Here is a 27,284-nt window from a genome sequence, read left to right on the forward strand (position 1 = left end):
ACGAGAAGGAGAGCACTTGCCCAAACAACACAGTCACACACACACACAGTCACACACACACACACACACATTATTTTTCCAACAGCGGTGGGTTGTAAGCACATATAAAATAAACGTGGTTGTGTGTCGTAATGTTTGTATTGTTCCTCCCCCTGATTAGCATACTGTGGGCGTACAGGGGGCAGGGGTCGTCTCCATCACACAGCAGCCCCTTTGAGTGTGGACTCACAATGGGCAGTTCGCTGAATGCTTTCACCCATACCACCCCCCCCCCCCCCCCCCCTCACCCAGAGCACCACCATATCCAGTTATTCTACATGCAGGGTTACCTTTTGAAAAGTATCGTCCAGGGCTGCAGCACTGTAACCCGAAGCTGTCTCTTAGCATATTATCACTTTTCGACCGAAGGGGAGAGTGAGCAGAGGACGGTGTGGAAGGAAGGAGAAGTGGGAAAACATTGGCAGATAAGCAGAAATAACAAAGAGGCGGAGAAAAGGGTAAATGAGTGAAAGCAAGTGGTGCTGTGCTAGTATCCGTTTTGTAACATCCTGGTCCAGGGGGACACCACAGGGCTGCTTTCAGTCGTCACATTAAAAAGACCCATCCGTCAAGGCACAGGGCTTTTTTAGTGAAATCTCTACTGCCTGGCCAAGAGGGGACACTTTCCATTGCATGGGCCAAAAGACCGTAAACCGGCTAGTGTAAATAAGATTTCCATTGGCACTCGCATAGCGGCCAGCAGACAAAGAAGGCTATAACATTCCCCCCCCCAAAAAAGAGGGAAAACAATGCACTTAAAAGACACGGTGGGAGGGAGCATTTTTGCCCTGTATCTAGGGGCAACTACAGAGCATACAGGAGAGTACACCTTTTACCCTAAGCCCCTTTTTAATGAAATGCCTCGGCTGAGCGTGGTTCATTTGAAGTTCATTCTGTACCACTTGGAGAACATGGTATTATGACGACATTAAATCGGATTCCTTTCTTGAAACTACAGTTTGTTGTTTTCCTGGTTTGGGACCTCGAGCCTCAGGGAGGGCTTATTGTGCCGGAAGCCCCAAATGATTAAATATGCACACAGGCTTCAGTCAGAAGAATATTAGCGGATATATCTCAAACCGAGTCCAACCACGAGTGGATATTGAGTTGCATTCTGAACTAGATGGGAGCGGGCAGGAAGGAGGTAACGTGACAGCTGTGGCGACCCGGGATGCCATGGCGATCTGGAACCACAAACATTTGCCTTTCTGCCTCACTGGAATCCACATTAGGAGGTTGTCACCAGAGCAGTGACCCTCAGACATGCCCTCTGGCAGCTGTGCACGCGTGGAGTTTAAGCCCTAAACATAAACAAGAGACAGGGGGTTTCAGAGAGACGGAGGGGCTGCTGCCACATTTCATATAAGCCCGACGCTGTAGTAAGTAAGTGAAGTCATCATTTCATGAGACGTGTAGTTGAATCAAACCTGCATATGTTGGCTCGACAGGAATGAGGTTAAGATAACTAGAGCGGTAACATGAGAGCCCCCATATGCATCATAAATCAATCATGATAACATCACAGGCGTCATACGATATTACGCCAAATGCTGGAATCCTTAATGTTGTCCTTGCATGTGTCCCCCTCAATCAGCCTGAGCTCTTCTTTGGAAGAAAACAGTCGGAGCAGACCAGCAGGAGCCAACCTTTCTAAGATCAATGTTACATATGGCACACTCCAAACTGACGGCAGGGAGGAGCGCCCGTGGGTTCGATTCAAACACGGACGGACAGCTGGTGCCGTGAGCCGCGGCAGCAGGAGGATTCCTGGGGAACTCGACGCCCCCGTCCTCGTTTTTATGGCGGGCTGTGGAATTGCGGGCAAATTGTGGGGCTTCTCTGGTAAGAACATTAAAAGGACTTTTATGGCCCTGACAGCAAAGCCCAGGTCACTTTAATGAGGGACGGTGTCCAGCCCTCGCTCCCCTTTCGCTTTAACAGCCTCCTCCCTCTGCCTCATCGTGCAGTCCACGGTGGACCCTGAGTCACATCAGGGACATCTGGCTCTCCATCTCCAAGCATGGCCCTTAATGGCCAATTACAAACTCCAGGGCCAGGGAATATGTTCCAATTTATAGTTCCAATGTATCCAAACCCAGAATCCTCCGTCTATCATGGCCACATTAGGTTATATGAGACAGGAGGCACATCAGACCTAATCAGCCTTATCCCTTTCCAGAGGATGGCCATTAAATTCCCCCCCGCGCCAAGCCAGCCCAGCCATCAACTCCCAGTACAGTGAATTAAACAAATGAATGACTTCCTCACAGTTACATTAAAAAAAACATAATATAACGTAGAACTTTGTAACTCATTTAAAATATATATATATAATATAACGTAGTAGAACTTTGTAACTCATTTAGGGACTACTTCATCGCATCGACGCAGTCAGTGTTCATTTTAATCTGCGAGTGTACAAACGGACCTGTGACCTGTAACTCACGGATTTTCTGGTGTACACTGCCTGGGTCAACAGGATTATAAAAAACATTTATATAGTTCCTACGGAATCCAACGTGTCTTTACATCATCTCTTCGATGTCTGCTTCGTATTCAGTGTGAATCTCTGCCTAACCCGTGTGTGCATTCAAGTGGACAAAGCATAATACTCAAGTAAATACTCAACTGTTACATTTTCAGAAATTGTCAGAATTAAAAAGTACTGAAAATGAATCTAAAAAAATACAAGCTTTGAACGCTTCACACTGAAAACTTGTATATTGTCCACTGTTACGTTCTTAGCTTATGTATGATTCTTGATGACAATTTTTTCTAGGTATTTGGATGTTTTCGTTACATTATTGTAAATCGCTGTGGATTAAGAGCGTCTGCTAAATACCGAACTCGTAATTTGTGTCGTTTACATTTCTGAAAGTAAGAAAGTTTACTTAAGTACAGTACTCAAGTAAATGTACTTGTCCACCACTGCAGCCAACTGAGAATCAGGCAGGTTATGCACAGCCATTTCAGTTGCCCTTGACAACCCATGTTTTGTTTTTTTTGCCTGGCTGAGCCCTCTTCATTTGAGCTCTTCTTCTTTTCTTTTAGCTTCTTCCAGCTGGGGGTCTCCTGCCTTTATTAAGTCCCCCTCCCCCTTGCATGATAAACACAACAGTGTTATCCATGTCAAATCCATTGGAGAAGGCCTGAGGAAGCCAATATAGATTCACTCTGAGCCCACTCTGTAGGACGGGAGAACGACACGCTTTAAAACAACCGAGGGAGAGTTCAAAAACAGAAAGAACAAATCAAACAATTCTTTATCTTGATCCTGAATCCTCCTAATCCGTCAGGAGGAGTTGGTTTCACGCAAACAGCTCGTCTAGATTTTAAAGGTGTCTATGGAAAACATCCCGCTTACACCGAGCAAATGTTAACAAATGGTAAAAAAAAAAGGAAATGAACATTCCTGGAGACACTGCGTCTAAAAAAGAAAATCCAGACATGTAGTGAGGAAGAAAAATGATAATGGAACTCTTTTCAGTAGTGTTGGTAAGCTCAGAGAAAAGAGGATTTTTGTATAAAACACTTTAATCTCCGTACTGTATTGAAGTGCTTAACAGACAGAGAATTCCACTTCAAGGGGGGGGGCAGAGAAGAACATAACAATAGCATCTGACACGTTACTTCTCCCAATATATATATAAAAAAAGAACGATGTAAAACAATTATGCTTAATGGCATAAAGCCTTTGCACAGACTTTTGAGGAAATGAGGGCCAGGGATTTAATTCCTTGTCACACATTGTTTTCCAGACAAGGCTCTATTTTAGCAGGTGTCTTCAAACAATTAACACCTCCCAGCCTCCCTTCACCTTCCTGTCCTGAGCCGCAGGTGTGAAAACACCAAGTGTGACCTGATGAAAGACACACTCCCAATGGAGTGCCAAATGTCCATTTCCCCTTCACTTATAGGTCGTTCTTTATCTCTCCCTCAGACTAGGGTGGCATGTTTGTTCTTACAAATAGCTTAGTCCAACAGGCAAACACACACACACACGTCACCTCAGTAAAAATAAACAGTTCACACCACTGGCTCACACATTACACACACAAATGAAGAAAAGGAAGTGGACAAAAAGCAGCAGCTAGGAAAATATGACGGCCAGCATCACAGGTGATTGTTTGAATCAATGGTCCACCTGTGCATTTCTCCTTTCATCCAACACTGCCTCCTGCTCGCCCATTGGCCGGAACTCCACCAGTGACAGTGAATACTAAAGGCGGCAGCCGGCGTCTCCTGGGCCACCGTGTGGTAGGCACGGCACGGCACGGCACGGCACGGCCGCCGAATCATAAATGAGCGACCGACACAAAACACACAGGCTTAAGGAACGGGGGAGAAAAAATAAGTAAGGTTGAAGGATGAGAGGTGGTGTAGGCAATGAATTTAGAGGTGGGGGGGATTTTCGATATGACAGGGGTAGTTATTTGCTGGCAGCAGCAAGCCCTTCACCAACAAAGGGCCTTTCATATTTCCTGTGAACAGAGAGACAGAGACTCCCATTAATCCCTGAGGGAGGGCTCATCTGAGCCTTCTCCTCCGCACATAAATTACTCTTCGTATGCCCTTCCTTCTATTACCACTCTATGTTTACAGCACAGAAAGCAACAAGAGAAAGTGGAGGAGCACAGCCACACATCTTTAACGTGTTAGGCCACTCTTAAAGCTGTTATGTCGGCACTAACTCATAACACATGTGCCAACATTCGCTTTGCTCCTCCAAGCCACAGTCAGGAAGCTGTGGCAACTCTCTCTCCCTCTCTCTTTCTAATAGGAAGGCTGCAATCAGATGTTTGGCGACTTGGCATAGACCAAAGCTCTGCCCAGCTGTCGCAGTTTTGAGCAGATGAAACCTCCGTCTGATGGGCACAGAACATGCCAATCCCCACTTATCCCACACAGAATGGAGGTTGACAGCGGTGTGCACACAGCTGCATGTGTACACACACTTGTGTAGACCACCCTTGGTGGTGTGGGTGCCAAGCAGCATGACACATGCCGAGGCAGCTAGCTATCGTGCCTCAGCGCGCCATGCCGCCATCCTCTGTACGTGTACGCCGTGTCTGAGGATGGAGTCGCTTTAAATGGAGGGGTGGTGTGAGGGGTGTGGGTGTGGTTAGGAGGGAGAGGGGAAAAACTCTCACTTATGCGTGCGTGTATTTGTGTGCACAGTGTCCACACCACCTTATTTCAAACAGACACAAATCGATGTTGGTGCAATCACATTTTCCAAGCATGCTGTGGATGCCGGACAATAAATATAGTCCAGGTCTAATCAGAGGCTAGGAATGGAGGGGATAGGCCGAGGACAGGCCACTGCTTCACCAAGTGGCATGGGTTTTCTTGCCAGCTGTTGACAGGGTCCCCGGCACTTAATACTGCACACACGCAGCCTCCGTAATGTCTTCAGAGCCTGGGCATGAAGTTACTGTACATGAAACGAAACTGCAGCCTCAGAATGACAGAATAGCGTGGTTTATACCATGAAAGCCGCCATAATGTCTTGCGTGCGACAGACTGATTCAAGCAGTGTGTGACAGGTGGGTGTGGACAGAACACAGTCATTGCAGAAGGCTCCCCCTGGCTTTGCACTCTCGGATTATTCATCTAGGCAGTCCTACTTTAGCACCAGCCCTGTGGAACCACATCCATTTGTCTGATTCAAACGCTATGAATCATGGGTAGTGTGCACAGCTGCAGGCATGACAATGCACCAGCAGGACTGCATGCTTGCATGTAGAAACCGCTGTAGTCTAAAATATCAAACAGCAAAAGTGGATTGTGACGTGCTTCATCATCGTGCATCCATCACTGTAAAGCCTCGGAGCTCCTCCACGTATCAACACGCCCTGTAGGACATTGATCATTTCCGTGCGCACAAGACCACAACCGCGACTGGTCAATATGTTTTTATCCAACGACCGTGAAAGTGCAATTAATTATCCTGTTAGTCAAAACGGAACACGACTGATACGGAACAGTTTGCAACAGTGCATTCATCACATTTCTATTCAACCGGGCAATCACTCAGAGTGGACACATAAAAAGAGCCCAGACAATGGCCCCCATTGGTTGCTAGTCACTCAGCACAGAATAGGGCCGGTAAATGCAACACAATGGCTTGTTTGTGACGGTGTGACCTCAGTCCTCCTAGACAACGCATTCTCAGCAGGACACAAGCACGGGAAAAAAAACAATCCTCTCTCATTCAGATGGTTTCACCACAGTTGTCTCTCTGCTGATCTTCCAATAAAGTCCACTTTAAAGTGAGGCCTGTAGGAGGGACTAGGGAGCAGCTCTAGTATTAGCCTATAGCCAAAAAAGAAACAGTTGGTACAGACGTAACAATGGCATGTCAACTGGAATGGTTTATGTTCTTGGTCAGCCGTCTACAACATACAGAGGCTTTAGAAGTGCTTATGTGATCCCAGTCAGCTGGCACCCACTTGTCCTTACTCCTCCTGTGAGTGTTGCGATAGGGAGCTTTTCCAGTTCCAAAATAGACCGACCCCTCCCCAATCGCATGCCTCACCTACACACTCGTCTTAAGGACACAGTTCCGTGTCCGCAGCTGCGAGGATCTGCTAGGGTCCACTAGTCCTACTATAGCATGATGTACATTTCGCTAGCAGCTCGCTCAGACACCCGCCCGTGCAGACATCCACGGATTTTGTGGCTGCCTATACTTTATGTCCGGACTGGCGGACAAGTATATTCACTGCACACATGCACTAGAAAAGAATACCTATAGACTATACTGCTTGAGTGAAGAAGATCCATCACTAACAGCAGGTATAACTCAGCATTAAAAGACGATAAAGACAAACCAAATGGGCTTCAATTCTTGGGAGGGAAATTGCCCTGACAGTTGGAAGAGATGAAAGTGTATACTACGCGGGCGGAAGAAGCTGTGTCTCCGTCCGAGAACGATTTTTGATTTGCTGTGCACATGTGTGGAGCGTGTGCACGGCACGCCTGCAGACACCAACTTGTAGTATGTAGTACTATGTACAGAACTGCATTGGGTTAGGGGCGTACACTGTCCCTTGTGGCTGCTACACAGTCATGAAAACTGAAAAGTATACTCGGGCCCACACAGAACCCCTCACCCCATCCCCCGGGAGACGTCACACACATACACACTTATGTGTTGCATATACAGTACACTCACATTTACGCACACCCTTGAATACACACATAAACACACCCTGATACATTTGTCCATGGCAATCTGGCAGCATATAAACAAACACTTGAAAAATTCAACAAGGGAATCTGAATGAATGAATACCTCCGAGGACGGCTGTGACAACATCAGTGCTTCTCCGTTCTTTGCTCTCCAAATCAGCCTATAGCTAAGGCTACATGATGTAATATGTGAAGTATTCCGTATGTATGAATCACTGAGCAGCCCAGGCTAATAAGCTGCGCGTGCATTATTAAAAATGTCCTTTCAAGCTGGACCTCACCAGGGACAGCTTCTAATAACAAACAGAGAAATGGTGCACCATCAATTCAATGTTGTTGTTTTTTTCATTTCCACTGGGATGTGGTGGCGGTCTTATATGCACAAATACCTTAACAATGTATTGCGCCCCGATAAGCTTCTCCAAAGTCAATAAAAATGGTTTTAGTTGAACCCCCACAAGGGACAAAGTGCAAGTATAAACACAAAGTACCGGGGCTGGAGAAATAGGACCGCGGCATGCTGATCCAATATAAATGCATGCCTCGCTTGCCTCCCACTAGGCTCTTTCAGACTGGGGGTGTTCACTCAGAGAGAGAACATGTGGTCCATCTCCCCTCCTGCCCCATGCGTGGCTCACTCAGAGAGGACATGTGGTCCATCTCCTCCTGCCCCATGCGTGGCTCACTCAGAGAGGACATGTGGTCCATCTCCTCCTGCCCCATGCGTGGCTCACTCAGAGAGGACATGTGGTCCATCTCCCCTCCTGCCCCATGAGTGGCTCACTCAGAGAGAACATGTGGTCCATCTCTCCCTGCTCCATGCGTGGCTCACTCAGAGAGGACATGTGGTCCATCTCCCCTCCTGCCCCATGCGTGGCTCACTCAGAGAGGACATGTGGTCCATCTCCTCCTGCCCCATGAGTGGCTCACTCAGAGAGGACATGTGGTCCATCTCCTCCTGCCCCATGCGTGGCTCACTCAGAGAGGACATGTGGTCCATCTCCTCCTGCCCCATGCGTGGCTCCGACTGCTGCTCCCAAGCATTCCTCACATACTTCAATTAATTCAAATGTTCTGGCCCGGCTCAACTCTTCTCCTTTTGTCTTTCCACAGCCAGCCACATTATGTTCGACCACATTGCAACAACAAGCAAATAAATAACACAAAAACAATAAAGAACCGGATAAGATAAAAACAATTGTACTGATTGAAATAAAGCCACGAAGCCACAGCTGTGTAAATCCCCGCAGCGTGAAGGCCTTGATCGCCGATTTAGAAAACCACGGGGGCCTTCATCTGCATCTGATAATGATGACCTCGGTTCACGATGAGCTGCTGTAATACGTTTGTGCCGCGAGTGTTAATCCTTCAATCAGTTGGCACATTTGGGTCTGATCTCTCCTCTCTCTCTCTCTCTCTCACAGAGCGTATCACTATGATCCAGTATGACTCTTCAGTGTGACTGCGTGGGCTCTCCGTTTCCACTTTGGCAGAAGACAATTGGTCAAATAGTGTAAAAGAGTAATGATTTAAATTCCCTGATGAAAGCGGAAATGGGAAGATAGAGTTGCCCCTCTGTATGATTCAATGCCCCGCGTGCCTTAATAAGGCCAATTCATTTTCCTCCAGGGCCCGACTCCCTCTATCACTACTGACAGGCGTGAAAGGTCAATAACCTTGGCTCATAGCCCTCATATGGTTAGCAATGCCATAAATTAATGGGTGAGGCCGTTATTCCAAACTCTTCAAGTCAGCCGAAGGAAGCTTATCTTCTACAAAGGTCACAGTGCTTAGAACACTTAGTGTGAGAGTGAAAGGCTGACACAGAATCTATACACGATTGAGCGTTTAGCTCTCTGGTGGTACTACGTATATACTGGGCGGGGGTGGTGGTGACACGCCGCCAACGAAGCACCTGCAATAACCAGTTCAACTGTTGCCGAGCTCACAGAGACGGTTGCATAATATGGTGTTCTGGGATGTGTTTTGGCATGTTTAACGAAACACGATATTAACTCAATTTCATTCCTCGTTTGGTAAACTCCAGTGAAACTGGGGGAAAAAAGCACCTCGGTTTCCTCATGTTCAAAACTCACATTACACACAAATATGCTGTATTATCCACTACGACTACGGGATCAAGCTGATTCAAATCAAATAAATCACAAAAAAAATTGCCAGCTCCGTATACTGCACTCTCCTATCGGGCATCTCCCCCGGTGCATTCAATGTGCTTAGGTTGCAATACCGGAGCAGCCGATATGCATGGCGTAGTGAGCAGACCTTCAGCTTCTTGCAGTAGTTACACCCTCCAGTGCCCCTACAACCTCTCCTCGGTCCCAGTCCCATGCTGAGCCTGCGATCCTACAGGAAATAAAGTGGCGACATGCTGCACAGTCTTTAATGCCTCTGTAAATATCGACAGAGGAAGAGAGAGAGAGAGAGAGATAAAGCCCAGACAATGCATATGGGCCACGATATGCTGCATTCACCCCTGCAGCGTTCAGCTGAAATAGTAAAGTACAAATCGGTACGGGGGTCAATCATAGGCAGGCACACCGGAGTCAGCCAGTGGTGGGAAAAGTATGTTTTTACTGAAGTAAAAGTAGCAAAAGTACAAATGCATTGGTCAAAATGTACTTAAAGTACCAAAAGTAGAAATTACTCCTGCTATGCAGAATGTCCCATTTCAAGATTTCAACTGTATGAAGATATTTTGAAAATGGCCGATCTACAAGCTCACAATGCGTCGCGATGCGACGTATTGTGAGCTTGTAGATTCATAGATTGGCTATTTTCAAAGGGCCGAGATGTATATAGGGCCGACGTGTTTAATGTTATTTTTGTAATAATAATCAAAGTAACAATACAATATTTGCCTCTTGAGATGTAGTGGAGTAGAAGTAAGAGATTGGAAATCGGAAAATACTCAAGTAAAGTACAAATACCTCAAAATTGTACTTTTAAGTAAAGTACTTAAGTAAATGTACGCAGTTACTTTCCAGCCCTGGACGGCAGGCGCCGCAGTCAGCAAAGGCCTCAGCGCCAGTCGATCACTCAACGGGCCAGACACGAGATACAGACAGCCTCACACACCCATCTGATGAGCAAACAGTTTGGGTAGGGGACGGGAGTCAATGTTTCCTCATCAAGATTCAACTACTTGATCAAATGAGTAAAAATCGAGATAACGACCGGTCCAAATATCAATACCCATCCCTGGCAGCAGGTGCCTGGTGATCTGACCCTTGACTAATGGATGGTCAGTGTACTGTACACAGTCCGTTTTACTATCCTGTCTCTCTCCTCCTCCCCCCCCCCCCGGGCTCGGGGCAAACTGAAAATAAAAGCTAGCAAATATTATCAGCCAGCAATAACCAGAACCTCACACTCTTCTTGACCAAACTCACACTACAGCAGAGGTCATCACACGAAAACGAGCTGGGCTTGTTTGTTTGTTTGCTTTGACACATATAAGAGTCAGGAATGGAATGTCTCACACTTTTCTCAATTAAGCCATTCTGGGCAGGAACCCCTTTTGGTGTTAGCATCATGTTATGCTTTAGCTATTGAAAAATAGCAGATCTACAAGCTCATAGCGCGCCACCGAGTGGCGCGCTACGAGCTTGTAGGTCTGCTATTTTTGAAAAATCGTGAAAATATTTATTTCAGAAAACTGGAGGATTTAGAAGATATTTTTTTAAATTGCGAGGTCAGGCCTAAATGGATTAAGCCAAATCAATCAGACATGTGGGCTCGTACATCTTCAGGGGGGGGTGTGTGTGTGTGTGTGTGTGTGTGTGTGTGTGCGCGCACGCACGCACGTGTGAATGTGTGCGCGCGCGCATGTAATGGGGCAATAAGCTGTAGGACAGCGGTACAGATGAAGGGAGGGTGTTGCATGAGGGGATGTCACAAGACATGACCTATAGCGAGACATCAGAGGTTGGATCCCCGGGAACCGCTGGTGCAATGAAATAGAAGCCTGGGCTGGAACACAATAGTTGGCGTGGCCCGGCAGGAGGCTGGCCGTCTCTTCTCTGCCAGGATATTGGCCTTTGTGAACATGGTTACAGTATCTGGGTCAATTAATGTAGCCCTGCCTCAAATTTCACTTTTGTTGTCAAGAGGAATAATAGTGCAGACAATTCTTGTTGAATTGCGGCTACCATGAGGTTTGTAAAACCCAGTAACACATGTTACATGACAAAAAGTATATATACAATAATAAAACTAAACTAAACCCGAAGCGTATGTGAGAGTCTCTTGTTCACAGCTATGTGACATAGGTCAGTGGTTCCCCAAAGTGGGGTCCGGGGACCCACAGGGGTCATTGAGGGAATTCCAAGGGGGTCCACAGCTAAATGATAGTTTGGAAACAAATGGACCCGTTAATTCCGTTTGTACACTCTCAGAGTTAAATTAACATTGATTGTACAATATCAATTGGGGTCTCAGAGATAGAAATGCCATTAAATGGGGGTCTGTAGACTAATATGCATGTCAAACTGGGGGTCCTTTAAATTAAACAGGTTGAGAATCATTGCTAGAGCCGTAAAAATCTTCTCTTATGGCATATGTTTTCAAATGGGGGTCTGCGGGCTAATTAGTGTCGATTTGGGGGTCCCTGACATGAAAAGGTTTGGGAACCACTGACATAGGTAAGGCAGCCGAATCAAACACTTGTGCAGCTGGAGTCACCAACAAGACTGAAGATAAGAATACATGTATTCCAGCGAAAATAAAGAACACAATAAATAAATCAACACAGAGAGCGAAGTAGTGGGGAATTCTTGTGAACGACCCCAGCAACAGTTTAGAGAGGGACGTAATGGAGACGGCCCGTTGCTCTCCACACCCTCAGCAAGCTCGGTACTATGATGAGAAAAACAAGCACAGCATAGGAGGAGAAAGAACAAATTGGAGGCAGGCATGTTTTAAACGGGGTCGGCATATTGCTCAATGCATAAACTGCCGGAGCAACACTCTAAGCTGTGCTTTCATTGTATAGCTCTAGCAGACGAGGAGTTGTTCATTCTGCGAAGAGAGTCAAAAGAAGCACAGAATGTGCTTTAGTATAATATAACTCTAGTGTTGATCTCTGACATCTTCCACGTGCAATCTAGCATTTCTTCTCACACGGTTTTAATGGCAAGAAATAATACTAGCCATTAAAAATGCAGGTATATACCGTTATGCGGAAAGCCAGGTCAAATACTGCTATTAATACATGACCTCATTTGCTAGTGGGGTCATGTTATGCAGATTCTAGATGTCTTTTCTTATGTTAAATAACTCACACGTCTAAACCAAAGAGTCAGGCCCAGCGGACCACCAATCGCCAGGACTGATTCCAGCCCCCCCGTCATGTCATGACCGAGTACTTCCTGGAAGGGATTGTTTTAGAAAAGGAAATTAATCTTTTCCTGTTTGACAGTCTTTTAGATTGAAGCACACACATCCCTGTGAAAACCTAAGCAATACAGCGTCAAGGCTATATGGGCCCAGGTGTGTTCTAGAGCCAAATCACCCATAAAAGCTTATAACCTTCATATGGCTGGGTGACGGTGCAATGCTGTTAGCGGGGCTGCTCTTCAACTCCACATCTATTCCCCGTGGAATAGAATGCACTCACTAATATGACATTTTCATTTGCACAGTTATACTCCACCTTAACCAATTAAACCCACAATAGTTAGTACACTTGACTTAACCACTTAAACCCTCAATAGTTAGTTCACTTGACTTGACCTTTTAGCTCTTTACTTGGCGGTCTGCCCTTTGTTTCCCTTTACACCAAACCTCTTTGCAGAAAATTTGCAGTAGCCGATCTACAAGCTCACAATGCCTTGCAGCGTGCCGCGGTGTGAGCTGTTGGATCAGTCATTTTCATTGTAGAGGGAAACAAGTTTCAACAACACTTTTTTTCCAACAATATCTCCTATATTTTGGTCCTCACTCACACTCACTCTAGAGTGCCCGAAGTCACTCGTTCATCCCCTGAGTCGCGGATGTTTATCTCTATGGGGTCATCTTAAAATCGTTATCATATAAGCATCATTGTGGTCCGAAAATAAACAAGTTGTCTCGGCGTCGGCGATATCGTCGGGAGGTGCCTCTGTATAGTTTACGATATAGTCAGTTTCTGGCAAAATGTTAACTAATTCGGTGGCGGTAAATTAGCGTTTTCTCACCATGCAGTTGCTTCTTCATATCCATACGAGTCAAACCAGGACAGTACCATTAAAGTCTACTCGTGGATGTACCCGCTTTATCTTTAAAGGTTTTAATAATTAGTTTAGTGCAAAAACTGCAATTTTAGCCCGCGAAACCCACCGATGACATCATGGGCGGCAGGTACATGCTGCATCTCTCCACAGCTCGCCTTCATCTCAGAGACACTGAGCCAAGCAGACAGAAACAACCTTATACCAACTTATAATGAGCAGTAGTGAGGAGGACCGATTTATGGAGATAAGGTTGGGGGGAAAGAAGGTGAAGTGTGAAGAGACAAAAAGTTCATCTACATTTAACCGAAGAGCTGAATTAACAGCGGTTGTCCAAATGTCACGTCGTGTGCTGACAGCGGCGGTCTGAGAACACATAGCCGGCCCTAGTCCTTAAGTTAGTAGCGTTGGTTTCCTCGACTAAAACTACGACAAAGCATATTCGTCGACTACCTATTTTCACGGAGGAAAACCGAATAGAAATGATGACTAAATATATTGACAATTTCGTTGTTTGGCTGCGCTCTGAAAATAGCAGATCTACAAGCTCAAGTTTGTAGATCTGCCATTTTCAGAGAGCAACCAAGTGTAAAATCTGGCATTACGACACCATCAAGGCCTGGCAAAACGCATTTTAGTAGACTAAAATCTTTGACATTTAGTCGACTAAAACTAGACTAACACAAAAACATTTCAGGTGACTGAAATGTGACTAAAACTAAATGAAAATGTATTCAAAGACTATGGCTAAAACTAAATGAAAATGTATTCAAAGACTATGGCTAAAACAAAATCAAAATGTGCTGTCAAAGTGAACAGCGGAGGCTTCTGGAGGAGCCCCCACCTTCCACTGACATGAGACCTGTATGGGTTGAAGTTGAACTAGTCGTACAGTCTGGAGAACGGAAGCTCTGATCATGAGCAAGCGATAAAGCCATACATTTATTCTAAAAATAAATATTTTTAAATGTATTTTCGTGAACCAAAATGGCAGATTCCTTGCTCCGATTTCAGGGGAGGTGTAGTTCCACACTCTATATAGAATTGGAGTGTTTGGAGTAGTTGTCTGGCTATGCGAGAGTAGACTAGGGTTGAACAAGCTAATTATATGCCAAGGACAAACAACCACACACACACACTTACTAGCACACACACAAAAAGAGGCAACTTAACGACTGGCCAATGTCAGCGTCACACACACTCCCAGCCGCCAATAGCAGGGGGCATGGCTCCAGGCTGATATGAACGATACCAGCGGAGGTGCTGAGAAGCCAACCAGGCAATGTTAGCCCCCCAACACAATACTTTATCTGCTTTCAGGCATTTCACGAGTCCCTGTCTGACTCCGAAATGTGAAGAGAGGATATGCAGACTACCTGGTCCGATAAGAAGGTGCCGGCAAAGGTCAGACATAAATAAAATATGTCCTCTCCTGTCACACCACCCAGCAAGCCCTAAAAGCACTCAGTGCCACAGTCAGCTCGCGCGCGCACACACACACACACGCATACACACGCACACACACACAACTGAGTCACAGATGGATGGGCTTGCTTATATGCTAACAACATTATTATTTCACAGGTCACTTAAGGACTGCAATGGAGCCGCAGACGGCGATGTGTGACCGTGTCATGGCCCGACCACTGAATAACACTAGACTGACGCTACTTCCATTTTATTCTGTCATGTAGGAGAATTGCATCAAAAGGTGTAGCCTAGATTTTAAGCCATATGCTACCAGGGTCCAATTAGCCAGCACAATATGTGTGGATGCTATCTAGGCCGTGGCATGCCCAGGAAAAAACCAACAGTGATGGGCGGTGAAAATTTATTGGGTTTCATAACAATAAAGAAGGAAAAGCAGATTCCTCCCAAACCCGCCAGCGATGCTTTGGCTGGGAATTGGAGCGCACTGCGCAGCATTCATTACAACGTATTGATTAGTCCAAACGAAAGACCCTGGATTTATTGATCCGCTTCCATGCTTCCAGAAAAGAAAAGAAAAAAAAACAGGAAAAAAAAACAAGAGCCGAATGAGAAGGAGAGCAATGGACTGGTCTGGCAAACAAGCTTACAGTGGAAGTGCTGCCTCGGCTTTAAAAAAGAAGAAAAAAACGAGGAAGAGGGGGATTTAGAGCCCTATCAAACGGTGAAGTGCGGTGTGGTAGTGCTTGATGTTCTCCGACCATAAAAAAAGAGATGAGAATATGTGAAAGACGCAGAAGCCGCCCTAATGAAAAAAGGTAAGCGCTTCTCGGCTGTCTCCTGCTGCTTTGTGTACTCCATGTCTGACTGCATGACTTCCAGAATCTCCCCTTGAACAGGGATTTGAACATAAAAAAATGTCATGACTGACTGCTGAATTATTTAGCCACAGACATCAGTCGTTGGCCTTACAGTATATGCCTCGAACACAGACTCGCAAGCTCACGTTGTCTGTGACTGGAGGCTACAACAACCCTACTGAATGAACCCAACAGAAAGTGTTTCAAGTTCATCGATCATGCTATTGAATTGGAGAGAAACCAAAACCTTACTGTCTGAGTAAGGTTTTGAAGAATCTGTACAAATCCAGCAGCATTCAAAACGGCGTCCAAATTTTACAATCCTTTTGTACGGCAGCATACAATAAAACTACGTTAGTGTTCATCACTGTCAGACAAAGAACAGGACACGCGACGCAACGTTCTGAGTCGCGTCGCGTCCTGTTCACCTCAGGTTTAATGCCTGGCCTGGCACACCGCTTGTCCCAGTGATAGATGTTCAACTCTGCAGGTCAGGACAACATGTGCCGAGAGGTGCCGTTCATCTGGGGCCTCCCTGGTGAGGGTCAGGACCCCCTTGGCTGGTCTTCCATTCAGCTAGAGCATGGTAAAAAAACACCAACCTCCAGTGGGTTTTTCCTTTTTTTTTTTAAAGGTCGAGTCTGTTGCTGAGCAGTGAGCACTTGGCCCAATTTACGGGAAGGGGTCAAGCAGGGTCACGTTTGACCAAACACTGGGGCCTTTCCGACAAATCCGAGAGTGGCCCCAGCTGTACCAGGGGGGCCATCACGATCACAGCCATGACAGAGTGCAGGGACCCAGAACAACAACATTTATAGATGGACTTAGTCAAAACTATAGATGTGGGATTTCGTTCACTTCACAGAATGTTTTATTAACTTTTAGTACTCTACCTTTATTTTTCTGCGTGTAAAAATATATATTAGCTGAGGACCAATTATATGAAGATAGGTTGAAAACGGGTAATGTTGTGCTTTAAGCCCTATTTTATAGTATTTAAAATAGCTGATCTACCAGATCAGAAAATAGTACAATTTGAGTGCTCATATAGTATGGATACTTTTACATTGGTACTGTAAACATATTTTGATGGCAATACTTTTAATTTAGACTTTATATAAATGAAATTAATCCAGCCCTTTTTTTTGGTAAAAGAACATTTTTATATTTAAAATACCATGGCACAGTGGCATTGCTACTTTCACTAAAGTAACAAACCTGAATAGTTAATACAACAACTATAATGAATGACCTGAGCTCACTACAACTCCACAACAAAGTCTGAATTTCAACTACTGAGACAGATCTCTGGATATTCTAAACATGCTGGTCATAAAAAGCACACAAACGTGGAAGTCTGAACTACTTCCCTCGCATCGCCAGAGCATGCTTAATTGGACACACACACACACACACACACACACACACACACACACACACACACACACACACACACACACACACACACACACACACACACACACACACACACACACACACACACACACACACACACACACACACACACACACACACACACACACACACACACACACACACACACACACACACGATGAATTGGGGTTTGGTTGTATGGCAGAATAGCAGCATAAGAGTGTATTAAGTTCAATTAGGCTTTTGGGCTTTTCATTAACCCAGTTTTGGAGGGGGAAGCCTCTGCTGAATCATTCTCAGAGTCAGGCCGGCTCACTTTACAAGCCGGCCTTTTAAAGGCCTCGTCGAAAGAAGATCACAATGTGTGTGTCAGACCTCTAAAGCCAACAGAAAGCGGTTAGTAACAAGACTGCTATTTGCGCATTTCACCTGCAATTGAAGACGGTTAAACAGAATGACTCAACTTATCCAGGAACTAAACGACGACGTCAGGAAATACCGCATTAATGTTTAAGCCCGTCTATCCGTGTTCTCGGCATGTGCGTGACGTGACGGTGCGAGTATGGGGGACATGAGTAGCCATGTTTGGTCACTCCTTCCCACTCTGTATCAAGCCTGAGTAAATATCCTAATCTTTAAGGCAAGGTCATACGGGGCCCCGGAGAGTAGGCTGGGGGAACGCGCCAATGCCTCACATGGTGATTCAGCCACAAACAACCAAAATAAGAGGAGATCTCCTATGGTCTAAACACAAATTGTCCTCCCTGACTGCTCTGCTAATCGGCCAAATTCAATATCCACCTGGGTTAATCTCTTGAGTCACCCATTTATTTTATTCAATCTCAAAAATCGAAATAACGATATATTTTAATTGTGCTGCCAACCAATGTCATCACCAAATACACAGGATGTGCTTGAGTTAGAACACTCAATTCTGACCGTTTGCATCTGAATGTTGCTTAGTTCCAGGTTTTAAAAGATCTTAGGATGAGTGTGTATTCTGTTAACCATGAGAGGAAGCCTTCAATGATGTGAGAGATATTTAATAGCCTAACCCCCACATCACCTCATGCATACTGTACCATAGGGTCAACAGCAACACAAGCAGGAGCAATGGAGTCACATTTCTGTCACCTAATACTTTGTCCTGGTACTATTACACACACACACACACACACACACACACGCACCTTCTCATATAAGAAATGTACTGTTCCCTACAGAAAGATAGCAGTTGCTCACAACAATCCAGCTCTAAAATAGGGACAAAAAAGTATCTATATTGAAATGAGCTGGCATGGTAATTTTGAACAAAGCAAGGGCATAGCATTGGAATGAGGACTCAAGACTGGAATGACTCCCCAAGATTCACTCAGGTCTCATTCATTCATTATTTACGGCCTCTGGGTGCAATTAAGAAAGATAATGAAATGCATGTAGTCATCCTTATAGTAAAGCATGGTGGCATTCAGCCTGCTTCACCTCATGTGGCTGTCAGAGCACCCTTAAAAAAACCTGACCTGCTGGTCAGATTGTCAGAAACAATATTCCACATCAGCACGGTGAAAGACATTTTGGAACAATGTGGGGCTTTACCGGCCTCCTCTGCACACTGTGGGGGCTTTGTCTTTCAAAAACATGCCACGGGAGCCTTTCATTAGTGAAAGGAGTTTCATTAACATCATCCCACGTAGACTGAGCCCCTCCTGCATTACAATGATGCAGGGGAGCTGCTCCGTCAAGGAACCCTCCATGGAGAGCAACAGCCCACTGGGGGAGGGGACGGTAAAGAAAAGGGGAGAGGGTGAAGGAGATGGTGTGGGGGGGCAAACAAAGGGGAACCTGATTACCCCCGGTCACGGCTCATCCACAAGCCAACAGAGAGGGAAATCCATCACCCAAAGGATCAAATGGAAGCTTGTGCGGCAGGTAAGTTCCAGTGAAAGCTCTCCACTCCCCCCTTCTAAACCCCACAAAGGTAGGGCACACACACACAGTGAGGGGGAAAGACAAAAGGGAGAGCCGCTTGCCTTTCTCCTTACTTTCTCCTTACGTTCGTATAGGCATCTCTATCTCCCCCTCCATCTCTCTGACTCACACCACCAAACAGCTGCCCGTGAGTTTTAGGCACACACTGTGAAATCCAACACAAGCAAGAATGTTTTCTGGGCCTTCTGGCCCAAATGACCTCAAGGATCTGGCCTCTATAATGGCACACAGGTGATATATTCCAATTTTATTGCCATCTGTACTCTGTAAAGCCCAGCAACGTAGCTGCTGCATGGCGATATTAAACAGTAAGGAGGCGATATTGGTCATGCTTTCTGCTATGTAATGGCTTATTACAAAAACCATTCTTTTTCACTTTGTTGTTTGCAAGAGGATATGTGGGTTGGAGAAACAAAGTCATCTAATCCCACTCTGTTGCACTAACAAAACACTTTTAAATAGGTTAGAAGTGTTCTGTGGGTGAATTGTGGTCTTTGGCCACCTTTATAAATGTTTGGAAAATGTAGAAATAACTTTCTGATATCGATATCAGGAAAACATAGGCCTAAATTGAAATTACAAAACAAAATGTTAAGTTTGCCATTCGTAACAATCTGATGAAAAGTAAATGTTTGCTAGTACCATCATGAGCTAGTTTGTTTTTGAGGGTCTGTGTAAACACATACTTTGACAAAGACAAAAGTATTTAAAAACATACATTGAAGACAAAAGTGAGGACACAAATTGTGATGGAGATGATGACGTATGATAAGAGCGCCCCTCACTTCACACAGGTGTGTTTTTTTCTTTGTGTGTGCACAAAGAAAATTTATCTACATTTTAGTTGGTTTACAAGCAAATCTACATAACTTGTAGATGTGATACTGATGCCAAAGCCTTGTGAGTCTCCACTCAATGTTAAACCTACATACGCAAACATTGCCTGCACAACTGCACATGTAACTATGTATTGCAATATGCACACGTGTACACAAACACACACACTTTGCTCCTTACCTTTGAAAACCCACTCTCCCATCTTTACGTCTCTCTCATTTGTTAGCTCCTCATTGTATTCAAAGTCAGAGAAATGTGGATCTTGGCATTTATGCTGGGGGTCGGTGAGAGTGCCCGCCGCTGCGATCTGGGGGAAGACATGGATGAGTCATAAATCAACACTCCGATATGCAGTTGAATTCCTCAAAGAAAGAAAAAAAACTCATGTTCTGTCATGTTCTGAAATCCCTGAAGTTGTACAAAAGCATCTGTTGTTGTTTTAAGGGGGACCGCAATTAGGATAATGAGGCCAAAAGGGTTAAGCATTAGCCAAAAAGCATGGCTAGGCAAGAACAAGCTCCATTTATACTCTGGAGGGGCCCAGGCCTGGGCTTCGGTCATATCCATGACTCCAAGCCATGTATTCTGACCACTACACTACGCTACACAAACACAACACTTTGAAGTGCATTAACATGGTCCCAGTAAAACCTGACGCTTACAACCCACCACTGTTGGAATGAATTAGTGTGTGTGTGTATTTGTGTGTGTGTGTGTGTGTGTCAAACTTTTAATAACAGAGCATAATGATAATATTGTGTGTGTGTGTGTGTGTGTGTGTGTACAAATACACACATATTATCATATGCTCGGTTATTCAGAGTTTGACACACACACACACACACACACACACACACACACACACACACACACTATTATCGGTTATTCAGAGTTTGACAGTGTGTGTGTGTGTGTGTGTGTGTCAAACTCTGAATAAGCGAGCATAATGAGTCTATGACGCTGCCTTCCTGATGATCATTCAAGGAACTGCAAGGTCAGGGCTGTTCATCTAGTGTTGTGAACAGAACAATCAAGCAAACAGTGGCTTTGGAACGTCAGTTTTCCGGGAAATAATTAATCAGGACATACTTGTATGGGAGGAAAACGCTAAATATATATTTCAAATACATTGTGAGACTTTATAACGCAAAGAAAGACAGAAATTCCAACTAAATGTAGGCTAAACCCAGATGGGTGTTTTGTGAAAATGACAAAATAACCCAGTGTGTGTGTACAGGCATGTGCAAATCTCCTCAAGCATATAGGGTGGGCATTAACCCACAGAGGGCTAATCCTATTTTCTTCAGATGCAACCCTCAAAAGAATGTCCCACTGAAAAAGAGCATTGTGGGTATCCGTGCCACTTGTCATTCTAATCAGTGGAATTTAAATCGAGGATGCTTGGGAAGGGGGAGGAGCAGTTAGCCTTTCAACCACCCAATCCACAATCTAGAACACTTTTGTTAACCTGTGTGTGCTGAGGAAACGTTAGATTTACAACTTTAATTAGCCTAATTACAATTGCTTTGATGTTATTTTGTTTTTACTCTATAAAAAAAACGATAACCCGAGTCCCACGTAACTTTAAAGGGACAAGAACAATGCTCTGGGCATGTAGGCTGGCTAGGACATTTAAATAAGCAATAAATCGAACAAATTAAATCAAGTAGACAGATAACGATTGTTCTAGGAAACGTCAGTAGGCTATTTTACCTAACTAAGACAAATTTGAAGGCGTTTGTCTGCCAGTTCACTCTGGCTCACATTACCCAGCACTGTTGATGGCAAACAATATTTGCCAACCCTTAACAGTTTCTGAAGCATCAAACCTGATAATAAATCACATTTGTGTTATTTAAAAGTAAAACCCAGTAACTGCAACAACACACAATACTGTTACGCTTCCTAACTACAAACAAACAAGATCGCGACAGGAACTCTGTAAAAGGGGGCTATATAAATATAACGATATAAAAACGGATCAACTGAAATAAACGGACTTTCAGGAGATTTTCCCCACTGTTTTACAAAGCAATACGTCGACACAATCGGCAGTTTACAAGGGATGTGGATATCCCGTCAACGACGTAGACTTGTTTTCAAATTGTACATCAACCAACATATATCTGTCTGTCCACCGACCGCATGCCTGCTAGAAACTACCAACGGACATGTCCGAGCTAGCAAACGGCTGGACAAGTGGACAGTAGGAAGGCAGATGGATCCTATCGCATTATAGCATCGTCTCAAAAAGCCAAGCGCTTCAAACTGGAACCGGGTGGGTGCAACAACTCAACTCTCGTCCCAAACCGTATACATACATACAAAATGCAGTCATTCCTACCTGCAGTCCTGCCAAGACCGCGAACAGAATGAGGAGACCCCTGCCCGCCGCGTGTAAGCACATGGATATCATGATGCCGACCGGCTAACGGTTCGAATATATCCCCTTGGAATCCGCTATATATCCGCCTGCTTCTTCGGCGTGGTCGTGGTGAAAACGTTCCCCTCTTCGGCTACGACAAAAGGCAGCGGCGGCAGCATGCAGCAGCCTCCCCTCTCTCTCTCTATCCACTGTCTAGTGTCTCCTCCACTAGTAGTAGTGCTCTGTGAGATCACTGCCTGGTACTGAGGCTGCTGCTCAGTGCTGCTGCTGCGAACTCTCTCCCATGCAATCCAACACCGACAAAAAAGGAAAAAGAAAGGCCACTGGGGCTAAAAGCTCACCTCACTGACCCCTACTGGCCGTCTTGCCAATTTCACTGTTCATTCGTGCACAGAGTGAAGACCTCAAAATAGACCTACTCAACTGTATATGAAATTCATGAATTGTGCGCACACACACACACACACACACACACACACACACACACACACACACACAAAGAGAGAGAGTTATATATATATATATATATATATATATATATGGTTTGTGTTTGTGTATCTTGGGAACATCATGTATTGTCTTGGTGTTGTGTTGTTATGTGCTAGATGCTGTTTTGTGCTATATGCATCATGTGCTTTTCTGTTAGAACAGACTGTGAAGATAAACAGTTTAACCTTTTTTCAATGTTATGCCCAGGGAAGTCACAATATTTCCCAACTCTTCGTGCTTACTGCTTAGTATTCTTAAATGCACATTTTATTTTTGTGACTTTTAAGCCAAAAACATTTACACATTCTGTTTTCCCTGAATAGCCATTTGTTCCATTTGTTTGTTTGTTTTTGTGTGTGTGTGTGTGTGTGTGTGTGTGTGTGTGTGTGTGTGTGTGTGTATGTGTGTGTTTTCTCAACATTGCAGTTACAGGAATCACTACAGGGAAGAGAGAAGAAAGGTTCAAAGAACAAGCCAAATAATGGGAAGGCACAGCACAGTCAAATCAGATATTATACAAAGACCAGTGCTAGAGTGCATTATTACTCGCTCTCACCTTGACAAATACTAAAGCAGAACCTGTATTGATCATTAGATGGACAACTTTCTTTACATTGCCTTCAGATAATTGTTTACTACACCCTTGATCATGGCTCTTGACCCATCTTAAGGAGTATTAATTGGCAATTGATTATTGATTAAGGAAGGCTTAATTATATGTTGATGAGATCCTGAACAAAGGGGCGTTTGTATGTCTGTCTGTCTCTAATATACTATACAGACCTTTTGTGCAACATACTGTTTCAGAAATGTCCCTGTTCAATATGGAATTTACTAATTTAGCATTCAGTTCTTTCATCCCTACTTAAGCCTAGAGTCCCTACAGTAAGTAAAGTATTATTTCGTGTTCCCTAAACTTGCAATGAATAATTCCCTTACATTATCTTCTCATATGATGAATCCTGATGAAGGTTAAATTACCTCAGTTTTGCAGCTGACACATAATTAACCATCCAGAGATGGCTTTGTGGAATAGAAAACATCCCTGCATGGCACAGAGATATTTCACTTTGGTCTACTAGAAAATGCCCCCCCCCCCCTGTCCCTACTCCAAGTAATAAACAAGGGGTGACTTTTGGTTTGCTTCCTCCAAGTCCAAGGCAATCTTGTGTTATTGGTGTGTTGAAATGGTAAAGGGAGTATGTGATGAAAACCATGCTGTTCTCCCTCCTACAAACCAAAGCAACCTGAAAGCGTTCTGTAATCCTCAACAAACAGCAGGCCCCGTCACATACGACTTAGGGTTAAGCATACTCAGGAAGGAGAGTGGGTTGGATAGCAGTTGTTGAAAGTGCTCAGTGACAGTTAACATAATTATGCTGTAACACACACAATTACCATTTTCACATTCTTCCCATTGATTTGCATTCATGATCATAGATGTTTGTTAATTTGTTGGTAGTTACTTTGAAGGGATGTGCAACAATTGTTGTTGTAATGTAGATTAATTACTTTGTTTTTCAAACAAGTTTTCAGGAAGACTGTTCTTGATGCATACATGTATCTTGGCGAGTCATACAATTAATTTAATTAAATACCAGTTGTAATGCATAATTCTCCTAACAGAGTAATATGGAAATTAGTCAGAATTTCCGTAAATCGTTGACAAATGGCAGATAGTCACAGCCTTATGTTCCACATGGAATGAAATGGTAATTGATAAATGGGGTTTAAATCAACTGAACAACCTGTATTGTCCTGGCTTTACCCTGCCTATATTGTGCGAGAGATGAAATTGAATGACCTGTTGATAAACCCATAGCATATATTCAGAGCAAATTGTTAAAGTTTATGTAATCTGATCTAATTGAGAGTAGGATAAAAAAAAAGAAAATAAATCCCCCCTCCCCTGATTAACATAGAAGCGGTTATCTTTCATCAGTGCTCATCTTGGCAGGGAGGGGAAGGGGCGTTAGTGGGAATCCAATTATGACTCAGTGCATTCAATCAAACAAGATCATGTTCCATATTTCATAAAGCCATTCTAGGCCCCTGAGAACTATCTGTGCAGCATATTTCTTCCAGAGTGTGTTGTTGTTCTTGTCGATGATTGAAATTGAGGTTGTTTAAAGGTTCAATCGCTGGTGTTTTCAGTCATGATCATGAAGGTCTCAGAGTATTTTCTTTCTCAGTGATGCATTGGTTTAAGTATCTAAACTTAAACAAAAAAAGCATTCTTCTGTGGTCATCTGTGAAGCTGCTGTACGATGCATGTGGGCCATGCTGCTGACACTGCTGTTGACTCTTATAAGTGCCAGTGTCCGAGGTCTGGTGGCCTGGGAGGTCCTTTGATTCCAGGCCTATTACTCTGCACAAATGGATGCAGTGCTGGGCGTTGCGGCACGATATGGCCTTGATGCTGCCCGGGAGTAAAACGGACTAGGTCAGCAGCGCTTTCACATCCACGGCACTTATTCACACCGTGTTTGTGCTGCTACAGGGATATCACAGGTGATTTGACCCTGCACACCCCCACATATACCAGCTTAGCAGAGTTCAGTCGATTTAGCAATTTTTCTAATCTAGTTGAATACCCCTGGTATAGACTAACACATGTTTCTTCTTATACACATGGAGACACAAGCTTCCTTTCACCTGACAGCAGTGAGGAGCGTCACTGGGAGAGTGTAACACCTGGCAGTTTCACGCTATCTTCCCCTGTTCCCTTCCCCGCTGAACAGACCCCCGACCAACCAGAAGGAGTCGCTAGTGCGGCGACAAGGACACATTCCCCTGCCAAACACTGCCAGTTGTATTCGTTGTAGCGCCCGGCCAAGCAGGAGGCAACGCAGGTCTTCGTGGTGAGCGTTTTCCCTCAACGCCCCAAGTAAATTCTGTATAACGGTGGCTGGCATTACTTGGCAAGGTGACATGTAGGCAGTCACCTATAGGTAGGCCCCCTAAGTATCAATCTGTTTCAAAAATATTTTTTTGCCCAATAAAGTAGTACACAATTATACCACAATAATGTATTTAGAATAGGAAGTTAGGAACGCAAATATAGTACCCATACCTAGCCTCGGTACCAGGCTTTCATTTTCGTCGGCGCTCCAAATGATGTGACGTGGCGCTGCACTAGGGGGGAAGAGGAGGGGCCTGGGCCGTGACTGACAGATCGGTGAGATCCATTCAGGGCGTGCGCAAATCTCTGCCGCGACCTGCCCCTCTAGACCAGAAACCTAACACATTAGCTCAGGCTATACCCAACACCCAACACATGAATATAGCGACATAATCGTAGTAGCTGCTGACTGGAAGTTATCACATAATTGCAACATTCCTGGTTGTTGTATATCGCTTCCCTTTAATGTTTAATGTCAGTTTCTTGTCTCTATAGCGTTTGGAGCAGGCTGAGCCGCTGATTGTTCGGTCCCAGACAGTGTTGCTGCTTGCAGTGCTGTTGAGGTATGTGGTCGTTTTGGAGCAGGCCCATTGCTTGGTGCAAGGGAAGTGTACAATAACAATCTGTAAAATGACAGTATAGCTATGCTGCAGAAGAGGGTTACAATGGTGTACTGTTACCCCGAGCAATTCAATCGTCTTGAGGAAAAATCTTCTCTTTCGGAACACATGTTGACCCCCAACCATCGACTAATTACATCATTAGGCAGCCTAAGGAATTCCTAGAAGTGTCAAAGGTTGCCCTCCAACAAATTAGTGAGTGAAGAGGAGCAACCTGGTCTTCAAAGCAGCTATCAATTTCAATCTAGCCTCATTGTTATGCATTCAATAAAGGATCTCCAAGGGCCACAAATATGCGTTCATTATTTTCCTCTCGTGCCAAATAGTCTCGTTCAATGTGTGTGTGTGTGTGTGTGTGTGTGTGTCCTGCACATGTGCGAGTGTGTTGTGTTCATGTCTGATACAGGGGCTTGTCTGTGGCTTTCTTTCTTTTCTTTTTGTCAGGTGAAACCACCTGACTAATGAAAGCTCCTGAAAACTAGACGACCTATCTAGCCCTTGTCATACTGACGAGCCTGATCGGCTGCCTCGTCTGCCTCACGGCATCCATGCACACACGCACCTCTTGGCAATGGGATAGCAAGCAACGGCATGTCGGCATCAAGCCCCCAGTAAGGCTCTCCAACGTTGAAGCACTCGGCCCTACTGGTACAACATTCGGCCAAAATGTCCTCTCAGTACAGGGCTGTGTAAAATGGAATGGACATCCTCTGCATATAAGGAAATGAGCTACATTTTCCTCTTTTAAATACAATCTGAAAAAATGGTTGCTTGAAAACCAAAGCTGCAACCATTCATGATTATTTTAGGTGTATTTATTTTGTATGCTGTGTTAGAGAGATTATTAGAGTAAACCTACCCTAATCTAATATAGTTTAATCTTTTCTTATTTCTTATTCTTACTAGTCTTATTACGTT

The 27,284-nt window shown here is 44.5% G+C and overlaps 1 protein-coding gene across 1 annotated transcript in view; it reads right to left on the reverse strand.

Moving 5' to 3' along the window:
- Positions 1-22,591, reverse strand: part of LOC308325911 (cadherin-2-like) — a 69,965-nt gene extending 47,374 nt beyond the window's left edge. The window contains exons 1-2 of the mRNA XM_080778673.1: positions 22,314-22,591; positions 20,150-20,276 (exon numbers count right to left, since the gene is read on the reverse strand). Coding sequence (XP_080634799.1) covers positions 20,150-20,276; positions 22,314-22,385 — 199 coding nt within the window. The 5' untranslated portion in view covers positions 22,386-22,591. The remainder of the gene's footprint in view (positions 1-20,149; positions 20,277-22,313) is intronic.
- Between the last annotated feature and the right edge of the window lie 4,693 nt (positions 22,592-27,284).

This window comes from Protomyctophum bolini (assembly GCF_963924005.1).
Source record: "Protomyctophum bolini genome assembly, chromosome: 12".
Taxonomy (NCBI): domain Eukaryota; kingdom Metazoa; phylum Chordata; class Actinopteri; order Myctophiformes; family Myctophidae; genus Protomyctophum; species Protomyctophum bolini.